We start from the raw sequence: 11,380 nt of genomic DNA, 5'->3' as shown, positions 1-11,380 counted from the left end.
GGTAATGACGTCTTTGTTTTAGGGGGGTTTTTCCACCACATTGTTACTACTAAAACAGTCACGAAAACATTTGGTGCAGTTTCAGTAGTGACATTTTACCTTTTTTTTGGCTGTTATTCCATAAAATTGCCACGACCAAAATATTTTGTAGTGTTTCGGTAGTGAATAAAAAGTAGTGAAATAAAGTATACTGAATTATCAAATAAGATGTTATTATAGTGGTTCAGTGTATATTCAAAGTAATGAGTCCTTAACTTTGAAATCAGTATGTTTAACTTTTTGCCTTTTACAAACATACATTGGATTCAAAATACAACAACTCTCATAAATTACACTTAAAATAATGTCTAAATATAATTGTTATTGATTTACCTCTGGAAAAATGTTAATAAAACACCAAAAAATAAGGTCAATATAATCAATATCACTGTGTTTTGGTAGTGACAAATTTGGGAAGAGGACAAATATTCCAAAATTTTCTGAAAATACAATATGAGAACTGCACAATTACTAGAAATATGTACCTTGGATATTATACAATTTGCAAACATAAATAATTTTTTTCAAGGCGTTTCCACCTCTGACTTTGGACCAATTCTGTGAACTGTGAATGTTTACTGGACCTTACCATAGTATTTAGCCATAGTATTCGTTCAGAAGGAAACTATTTCACATTTACTGTACAAGAAAAACCAGTTAACCGAGGAAGTAGACCAAACTGGATGATAAAGTTAGCTCCAATTCTCAACCAATTACAGGAAAAACTGGGTCAGTCGAATGAAAAAAAAAGCAGAAGATGGGGGAGGAATAGAAAGCAGATAGACAGAGATGATAGGAGGGGGTTAAAGACAGAACATAACGCTGTACTCTATCTCCTGTCTGTCATATTTCACAGCACATTCATTTCGGGGTCTAAGAATTTCTCAAGAGATTATTGAGTCCCAACTCGCAGTCAAGTCAAGTCCAGAAAACACGATCCAGAGCCTCGACACTTCACATTTCGCGACGAACATCGAGAGATAACACGGGAGGAACATCATGATGTAAGTGTAATGCTGTTAATCGCATAAATATTGACGAATTTGTAAACGTTTAGCACATTTAACAAACGGAAACGCAGCTTTTTTCGACTAACGTTAACCAGGCTAGCTGCTTGTTTAGCATCTGGCTATGCGACTGTGTTTTTACATTCACGTGACATATATGTAACCTTAAGATGTTGTGTTTCAGTCCTAAATGTTGAATTGCAAATGTTAAAGACGTTGAATGTGGAAAAATCTGTATTTTGTAACGTTATGTCTTCCGTAGCGGATGGTGAGCCGTCATATGACTAACGTTAGTTAGCCGCTATTAGCTTGAGCCGTTTTCAATATATCTTAACGTGTTAAATATGATTTAGGCATTGAAACCGTGTGATGATCTTTTCTTGGTTGGTTTATACGTTAATGCTTAGCAAATCTGTCGATTGATTCCAAGTTGAAGCTTTTAAAATGACATTGGGCTATGCACCAGTTGTTTTCATGCAAGTCATACTAATACGTATTGTACCTTTTTAACTCTTAACTTTCTCTGTGTTAATGTAAAAATATTTAGATTGCAAATGCTTTGAATGTTCAGTAAACGTCAAACTGATTAAATGGGTTAAGTTTATACGGTAGCAAACTGTAAATGGCTTTGTTTGACTTTTTAAGCCATTATATTATAATTTCCGCCTCACATATATGAGTCATTTCTTATTTCTGTTGGTCTTGTTATTCTTGTTGGATAAGATCACAGGAGGAGGAGGAGGAGTCACAGCTTTTGTGTGATAAACTTGTTAAAAGCCCTTGTCATTCTTGTCATAATTTTCATTAATGTTTTTCTCTATTTATTTTGTCTTTTCAGTGATGCATCTGCTGGAAGAACCATGAGCATTGACGGTTTGTGTTCCCTGCGTTGGTCAACTTGCAGATAACCAGTGACTGTAACATGAGGAGCGGTGGAGAATGACATCTTATCTCGGGGGTTGTTACAGAAAGCCAGAGAAAATGAACAGGGTGAACGGATACGCAATCATTTATTTAGTGTTCGTGATTAGTTTCTGCGCGGCCGAGGCTTTGAACATCTCTGCGGTGGATGGAGATGAAAGAGAGAATGGCACGGAGGCAGATAATGGCGGCTCGGTTCCTGTGGTGCTCACCAAAGTTAGCCAGATCATCGCCCGCGAGGGGAACTGTGCTTTAATTGACTGTAATATCACCGGCGACCCTTTTCCAAATATCCAGTGGTTCAACTCCCACGGACACCTGCTTGACACTCAGAGAAGTGGTATGTTTACTGTATAAAAATCATTTTCAGACACCAATGCATTCTCATATATCACTAGGCATGCACTTGTGCATTTGTTTTGAAATTTAAGGCCTGGAAAACCCTTGAAATTAGCTTGAACTATCGAAATGCAATATATCTCTTAAATAGGTGTTTAATTAAAGCACATATCTTGAAAAAAAAAAAAAAAAAACATCATTGCCTTTTCATTTATTTCAATTCAGTTGAGTTGTGTAAACATGGTTAAAGATACCAAAAGAGGAACATATGAACTGAATCAATTGAGTGAGTCATTTATGCTGGAATCGCTCCAATTGACTCCAACTCATTACTTCAATCATCCAGTTCAATTGCGAATAATTTAGATTTAGCAACATTCCGATCGAAATCAAATGATTCACGATTGAACTGAATTGCGAGTATTGCGAGTCAATTCATTTAGAACGGAACTTGTTCGTGTATCAATTGGCAAATTGAATGATTCAGATCAAACGATTCCTTATACGTTATTTGAAGTCCCGATATGAAACAAATGATTTGCGATAAAAAGCGAACTTTGGAGCACGTATGGCAAATCATTTGGCTGAAGATGCGAAAAGAGGAACAGATATATTGAATCATTTGAGGGAGTTATTTACACGTTTGCGCTGGAATCAGTCCTGTTGATTCAAACTCGTGACTTTAATCTTAAAGTTCAAGCGATTGACTTAACAAAAACCTGATTAAATTAACAGAGCCATTGATTTCCAAATTTTTGACATCGCTTGTAATGATTTTACAAGCCTTTTAAAACTCCAAATCAGTTAAATCAAGTGCCCTAATCGAATCGTGAATGATTTGTTTTATATCAGGACTTCGAGTGGCAAATCGTTTGATTTAGATCCGAACTTCACGTATTACGAGTCATTTAATTTAGATCGGAATTTGTTTGTAAATCAGTTGGCAAAATGAGTGATTCAGATCAAATGATTCACAATACATGATTTTGAAGTCCTGATATGAAACAAATAATTTGCAATATGGAGTGAACTTTGAAGCGAGTATTGTGAATCGTTTGATTTAGATCAGAACAGATTTGTGAATCAACTGGCAAATTGAAGTGGATCATTTGATCTGAATCAAATACATTATTTGAAGTCCCAATATGAATACAAAGCGAACTTTGGAGCACGTATGACGAATCATTTGGCTGAAGACGCGAAAAGTGGAACAGATGAACCGGATCAATTGAGTGAGTCATTTAAGCTTGAATTGCTCCAATTTATTCAAACTCATTACTTCGATCATTCATTTCAAGCAATTCACTAGCAAAAACCAGATCAAATTAAAAGAGCCATTCATTTTCAGATGTTGCCTTTCGAAACTCCAAATCAGTTAAACCATTGCGTCACAAAGTGATTCACTTCAAATTGCCCCAATCGAATCACAGATCGCGAATGATTTGTTTCATATCTGGACTTCAGATGGTGAATCATTTGATTTAGATCGGAGCTTGTTCATGAATCAATTGGCAAATTGAATGATTCAGATCGAATGGTTCACGATACGTGATTTGAAGTCCCGATATGAAACAAATGATTTGCGATACAAAGTGAACTTTGGAGCATCATTTGGCTGAAGATGTGAAAAGAGGAACAGATGAACTGAATCAACTGAGTGTGTCATTTATGCTGGATATTGCTCCAATTTATTCAAACTCATTACTTCGATCATTTATTTCAAGCGATTCACTTATAAAAACCAGATCAAATTAAAAGAGCCGTTCAATTTCTAATTTTTGACATTGCTTGTAATGATTTTACAAGCCTTTCGAAACTCCAAATCAGTTAAACCATTGTGTCACAAAATTATTCACTTCAAATCACGAATCATTTGCTTTAGTTTGGAAATGGATCGTGAATCAGTTTGCTAATTGAATGATTTGGATCAAATGATTCACGATGCACGATTTGAAGTCCCGATATGAAACAAATGATTCTTGATATGGAGCGAAATTCAGAGCATGTTTCATGAATCATTTGATTTAGATCAGAACGGATTTGTGAATAAACTGGCTAATTGAATGATTCAGATCAAATGATTCACCATACGAGATTTGAAGTCCCGATATGAAACAAATAATTCTCAATACGGAGCGAATTACTGGGGGCGTATCGCAAATCATTTGATTTAAATCAAACATGAATCCCTCTGATTGATTCAAACATAGACTTCAGTTATTCAGTTCAAGCGATTCACTTATAAAAACCATATCAAATTAAAGGAATATTCATTTTTGAATTTTATCATCACTTGTAATGATTTTACAAGCCATTCAAAACTCCAAATCAGTTAAACTGCTGCGTCGCAAAATGATTCACTGTTTTGAAGTACTCCAATCGAATTGCTTATCGCTAATGATTGTAAAATGTAGTTTATAGCTGGGATTATCCTGAATTTTCAGCATCATTACTCCAGTCTTCAGTGTCACATGATCCTTCAGAAATCATTCTGATATGCTGATGCAAATGCCTTTAACATATTATAGGCTTTAGTGCTGAATATATATATACAGGGGTTGGACAATGAAACTGAAACACCTGGTTTTAGACCACAGTTAGTATGGTGTTGGGCCTCCTTTTGTGGCCAATAGAGCATTTTTTCTTTTGGAATGACAAATACAAGTCCTGCACAGTAGCCAAAGGCATTTTGAGCCATTCTCCTCTTGCAGATCAGGGGTCAGGTCACTACATGATACTGGTGTAGGAAAATGTTATCTGACTCGCTCCTCCAAAACACCCCAAAGTGGCACAATAATATTCAGATCTGGTGACTATGGAGGCCATGGGAGATGTCCAACTTCACTTTCATGTTCATCAAACCACTCTGTCACCTGTCTTGCTGTGTGTACTGGTGCATTATCATCCTGATACATGGCACCACCTTCAGAGTACAATGTCTGAACCATTGGGTGCACATAGTCAACCTTCACACCTGTTCTTACTGGTGAAATGTGCAATCAGTGAAGATTGGCCACCAGGCTGCAAAAATATAGCCATGAAACCTCCAACATTATATTGGCCAGTGTTTCAGTTTCATTGTCCAACCCCTGTATATTTGTTTTGGGAATGACACCACAGTGGATATTTTCCATTATGATGTATTACATCCGCTCTTTTGAGATTAATCCATTACGCAACCGTTTGATCTTTAAATCTGGAGATGTAAAACGTGACTCAGTAATTCCCAGCTGGAGTGTTATTGAGTCTGAGTTCCTGATGAATGACTTTTGGAGGATTACTGATGGTGTCGTGTATGCTTGGTTAATGAAAAAATACTAACAGCATTTTAACCGAAGTGACATTCCTGCTATTCAGTTAAGCCTGTGTAGACAAGTGCACTGGGTGTGTGACTGCGAAAAATGAGTGTGAACTATAGACTGTTTGATGGGTTTCATCTTGCAGAGCATTAACAGCATAAACAGAATAACACTGCAGAGTCATTTTTTACTGTCTATATTTTAATTTTAAAGGAGTAATTCACTAAAAAATTAACATTTTGTAGTGACCAATGGATCCTCTGCAGTGAATGGGTGCCATCAGAATGAGAATCCAAACAGCTGATAAAAACATTGTAATCCACACCACTCCAAGAAACAAATTGGGCATTAACATGTTTTTATCCATATCCATCTGTAATATTGCTTCCTCCAGTAACATGTGAAAATGGTCTAAAACAGTTTTCTTGCAACCCATTTTACTGTCATTTTTCAGTGAATCAGAATGTAAGAAAGGAAGAAATATGAAGTTGAACTTCATTTTTACCATCAGAAGTTGTTGTTGTTGTGGGGGACTAACTATTTCCTGAAAGACCGGCACTTTTAAAAATAAGCAGCACTTTGGCCTACATTACATCAGCTGAAGGAAAGCTAATTCAATTCGTCATTGCATGTTGTTCATTCAAAGTGAGACCAGGATTATGCATGATGAAAATCCATTTTAATTTCATATTATTAACTCTTAACAAACAGCTAATAGTCAGCAGTTAAAGTTCAGATGCTTTTATTTTACTTGCATAAAGCATTGCTGAATTGTTTCATAAAGGTCCGATTAAATGATCTCAGGTTGCTGCCAGTAATGCATTGGTGAACTGGTGCCAGAGAGTTACTGATATGGAGTTTATAAATTTCCATCAGCACTTTAAACACAGGCGGCTTGTGCATTATGTATGTGCGTCCTTCAGACAAGGTGGACGGTTTAAGAGTTTCTACACAAACAAGACAGAAACTGACACTGGATCAGTGTCAATGTAAATGCATGTCTGTGGTTTATGCAAAGACGATTAATCATGGCCACAGTGTCTTGAGGAAATGGGTTTACAAAAAGGGTGTTTACACACACCGCCGTACACCAGTAATTTTGAAAGCATGTCTAGCCATGTTGTCTTCAGCTCTTTATTTGGTGGAAAGGTTGTAAATTGTTTACCCCAAACCTGATTGGCATACCTCTATTTTTGCCTGTTATCACAGTTTCACTTTACTTGTAACCTTCTCTGTCAGCTCAGCTTATTCCGTTAGAACATTGTGTTTTCTTATTTTGCGGTAATGTTAGGATGTCTTTATTGCATTATCGGGGATGCACATTACCTAGAAAAAATGGGGAGCATTTGTTCTGGCATCTTGATTGTGATCTGGCACACACTAATGTAATTGGTTGACTTTTATGGCACTGTTTCAGTGTTTACAAGAAAGTGGGTTGCTATTTTCAGCAGTTTTGCAGATTTGTAAGGTAAATCTCAGATCTTAGAAGGTACTAGTAAGAAAGACTAGATAACCATGAGCATGTTTCACTTTGAGTTATTTTAGTGCTTATTACTTTTGGATGTTCAGGAATTATGATTACGAAGTCTACGCACATTTCTGCTTGTCTCTTTAGGTGTTTTTGTTTTTTGTATAGCTAGTCACAGATAGACTATGGAAGCCCGTTTCCACCACTGAATAAAAAAAAAAAAACAATAAAATGACTAACTCACAATTTAAAAAAAAAAAATTCTCAGAATTGCATGATATAAACTCAAAAGATATAAGTTTGCAATTCTGACAGATGACGTCAGAATTAAGTGATATAAACTCGCGATTGTGAGCTACACAGTCAGAATTGCGAGAGATGCATTTCTCAGAATTGCAAATTTATAGCAGTTTTAAGAAATTAAGTCAGAATTGCGAGATTAAAACTCACAATTGAGAGTTATAAAGTCAGAATTGGCTTGCAATTCAGAGAAATAAGAGTCAGAATTGCGCGAAATAAAGTCAGAAATGGCAGATTAAAAAATAGCAATTCTGACGTTTTTGTCATAATTGCGAGTTTATGTCACAATTTAGATTTTTTTTATCACAATTCTTTATAAAACTTGAAAGTTTGTATTTAAGATTTGGGAAGTCGTGATTACGACATTAGGTGCATTCAGATCACTTTGGTCAGAACATGGCGATGTACCTTTTTGACATAAAATTCAACAAGAATTTTTCACTCTACATTTACAAAATAATGAAAGATTATTATATCAGCCTATTTTTTGTACATGTAACTTGATTTTATTGTTAAAATAAAGGGAAAAAAATATCTTTATCCGCCGCCTTCCCCATGTTTTCTAAATTTCACACCCTCAACTTGTAAAATTGAATAAATAACGACAAATCTCGGACACGTAATTACAACTTTTTGGTGACAATTAGGGCCCTGTGAAGTCAGTTTTATTTTTTCTGCATTTTCAGTTTTTTTTTCCCCCTTAAATTTAGTTTTATTTTTAACAAATTCTGTTTTCCATTAATTTTCTGGATTCCGGTTTTGTTACATTAAATTTAATAATCAAAAGCATCTTTAAATTATTATATATTTTTAGAAATACTGTGTTGTGTATTTAATTTTGTTCTGGTAAATATTCCTTAAAATTATGTTTTAATAATAATTTTAGTAGTAGTAGTACTACTACTACTACTGTCATTAAATTAAGTAATATATTTCCGTCACAATTTCTTCAAGTTAAACCAAACTTTTATTTTGACTGGTTGCTGTCAAGTTTCTGTTTGTAAATGATATGTTGGTAGTTTTGGTTTTTCTCACAAGAAACTGTAAAATGCTCATGAAGTGATACTGAGAGCAGTTGTAGATACAGTTTATGTGTTCATGCAATTAACTCATAAATATGACTTCAATGCACCATTAGAACAATGATTTGCCAGAATATAAAATCATTTCACTCAAGTTCATTTGATCTTCTTTTAATGATCAAATCAAACCTACAATCTTTTATTTTTCTCTCTTTTTCTGCAGATGGTAAATGGTGGATTCTGGACGATGGCGTCCTCAACATCACCAGCATCACATTCGCAGACCGCGGAAAATACACATGCGTGGCCTCCAACTCGCACGGCAAGGCCAACTGCACGGTGACGCTGCGCGTGGTCTTCACCAATGGAGATATGGGTGTCTACTACATGGTGGTGTGTCTGGTGACGTTTACCATCATCATGATTCTCAACATCACTCGCCTTTGCATGATGAGCAGCCACCTGAAGAAAACCGAGAAGGCCATCAACGAGTTCTTCCGCACGGAAGGCGCAGAAAAGCTTCAAAAGGCCTTCGAGATCGCCAAGCGCATTCCTATCATTACCTCAACTAAAACGCTGGAGCTGGCAAAGGTCACGCAGTTCAAAACCATGGAGTTCGCACGCTACATCGAGGAGCTAGCGCGCAGCATACCGCTCCCGCCGCTCATCATGAACTGCCGCACCTTCATGGAAGAGATTCTCGAGGTCGTCGGCGTGGAGGAAATGAGACACACTTTTGTCCGACAAGCGCCTGAGAGTCACGACGTGGCGGTTGCCGGCACATCCAGCGACGTTTTCACCATCTTGCGCGAACGAGAGCGGGCGAGGGAGAGGGAGCGCAGCGATTCTCCAGCTGCGGACTCGGACGACGCGTCACTCCACGAGCAGCCGCAACACATAGCCATTCAGGTTTCGGTTCATCCGCCGTTAGCTGCCGCAGGATGCTGTAACATGGAAGCTCCGCCTCTTTCCAAAGTTGTCTCCTCTTCACCCCCATTGGCTCAGCTGCCTCTGGAGGCGGAGCCCGAGGAGAATGAAAACAAGGAGGAGGAGCCTGTGCAAGAGGATGGTGCTACACAGAAAACCCAAGTCATTTATGAAAGCCATGTGTAATATCCTGAAGGAAGGGTAGATAATGACCTCGCTATGCATTTTTCTTGGGGAACGAAAAGGTCAAGGTTTGTTTTTCTTCTCAGATGTTGCTTTCTATTAGTCATCTTAGGGAAGATGAAGAATAGTTGCGTTTTTGTTTGGTTGAATCTCGCAAAACTCACATTTCTGGGTCATATTTTACCTTGAAAACTGAGGGGAGAAAGAGGAGTTGTGTTTTGGATAAAACAGCCCATTTTTCCTAGATTTTGTCACAATTAACCCTTTGTTTTTTAGAAGCTTTTGTAGTTCATAAAATGTTCTCATTACTGTACAATTAAAACAATATATTTTTCAAATTTTAACTATTAAATATTAAAAAAGCAAATAGAACACTAAAAATAGTAAATAATACAAAAAGTAAATAAAAAAAGAAATACAGTTAAGGTCAAAAGTTTAAATACACTTTGCAGAATCTGCAAAATGTTAATTTTACCAAAATAAGAGGGATCATACAAAATGCATGTTTTTTTTTAGTACTGACTTAAATACGATATTTACATAAGATGTTCACATTAGTCCCTTTTTTCAACTGAGGGACTCAAATGCAACTATTACAGAAGGTTCAAACACTCAATGCATCGTGTTTCCTTCTGAAGCATCAGTAAGAGCCAGGGGATGAAAACTTTTGGAAAAGCAGTACTAAATGAAAAAAAAAAGATATTTAGTCAAAATTAGAAAAATGTATACAATCTTCATTACGTTCAAAAGTTTTCACCCCCCAGCTCTTAATGCATCTTGCTTCCTTCTGGAGCATCAGTGAGCATTTGAACCTTCTGTAATAGTTGCATATGAGTCCCTCAGTTGTCCTCAGTGTGAAAAGATGGGTCAAAAAAATCATGCAGTTATTGTTAAAAAGGGTTTAAATACACAAAATGCTGAAAAAAAAAAAAAATTTGTGGGACCTGAAGGATTTTTTCTGAAGAACAGTGGTCAGTTTAACTATTCAGAAAAAACTCATGAACAACTATCACTGAACAAACAAAAAAACAGCTATGGATCATTCAGGCAGTATCAAGTGTATAAAATAACATGCATGTATGATTCCTTTTATTTTACTAAAATTATTATCATTTTGCAGATTGTGCAAGGTATATGTTAACTTTTGACCTCAGCTGTATATTTTGCATTACAGTAATGAGAATTTGTTTGCCCAGTATGCTTAAAATAATATTATTAGTCCCAAAAATGAGTTTTCTTAGGGTAAAATATAACCTTGATGCTTCTTTTGTAAGATTGACCTGTTTATAAGTTATATTTCCCATGACAATGAATACTCATGCTGAATGTATTTTGTTCTCTATTTATTTAGAACATCCAGGTTTGCCCATGATTTATTGTTTGGCATAGTTACCAGAAACTAGGGCTATCGAGGGATACAAAGCAAAGTAGTTCTGTTGGATGTAGTTACAGATGATCCATTTCACCAATGAATGAGAACGAATGACTGATTAACACATTTGGCTGAAAGTAATGCTCTCACACTGTTTGAGGCTGAAGTGCAGTTTTCATTCAACAGAAATCCAACATTTTTGAAAATAGTGACGTGTGCCGTAAATTCTACGATCTCGCTCCCTCTTGTAATGCATGGACAAAGCATGTCGATCTGTTTTCAATGCTGGACTCGGAGAGACAAAACCTTCATTCGTGTGATCTCGTCTGCTATGTGTTATTTATCATTTGTGTCAGGTAAACACGGCGTCGTCACTTTGAATAACATTGTAGAAATTTCCGTTTTGAGATTTCGAGGCATTTTATTCAGTCGAGTTTCCACTGGAGTCTTTAAACTGTTACTGTAATTAATGGTAGTATTATTACTTTACTTAGTAGTACTTT

General features: G+C 36.3%; 1 protein-coding gene across 1 annotated transcript; it reads left to right on the top strand.

The window, feature by feature from the left end:
- The first annotated feature begins 774 nt into the window (after window positions 1–774).
- On the top strand, window positions 775–10,349 carry LOC141332289 (microfibrillar-associated protein 3-like). Its single transcript, XM_073837420.1, has 3 exons — window positions 775–1,043; window positions 1,885–2,307; window positions 8,619–10,349. The coding sequence occupies exons 2-3, from the start codon at window positions 1,986–1,988 to the stop codon at window positions 9,506–9,508; spliced, it is 1,212 nt and encodes a 403-aa protein (XP_073693521.1). The 5' UTR covers window positions 775–1,043; window positions 1,885–1,985; the 3' UTR covers window positions 9,509–10,349.
- The last annotated feature ends 1,031 nt before the right edge of the window (window positions 10,350–11,380 follow it).

The sequence above is a fragment of the Garra rufa genome, chromosome 3, assembly GCF_049309525.1.
Source record: "Garra rufa chromosome 3, GarRuf1.0, whole genome shotgun sequence".
NCBI lineage: Eukaryota > Metazoa > Chordata > Actinopteri > Cypriniformes > Cyprinidae > Garra > Garra rufa.
Note: the sequence above shows the minus strand (reverse complement) of the source record. Positions and strands in the feature narration are given on the sequence as shown.

Coding starts and splice junctions, on each gene's coding strand:
- LOC141332289 (XM_073837420.1), top strand. CDS start 1,986: ATGACATCTTATCTCGGGGGTTGTTACAGAAAGCCAGAGAAAATGAAC. Junction 2,308..8,618: donor GCTTGACACTCAGAGAAGTG/GTATGTTTACTG, acceptor CTTTTTCTGCAG/ATGGTAAATGGTGGATTCTG.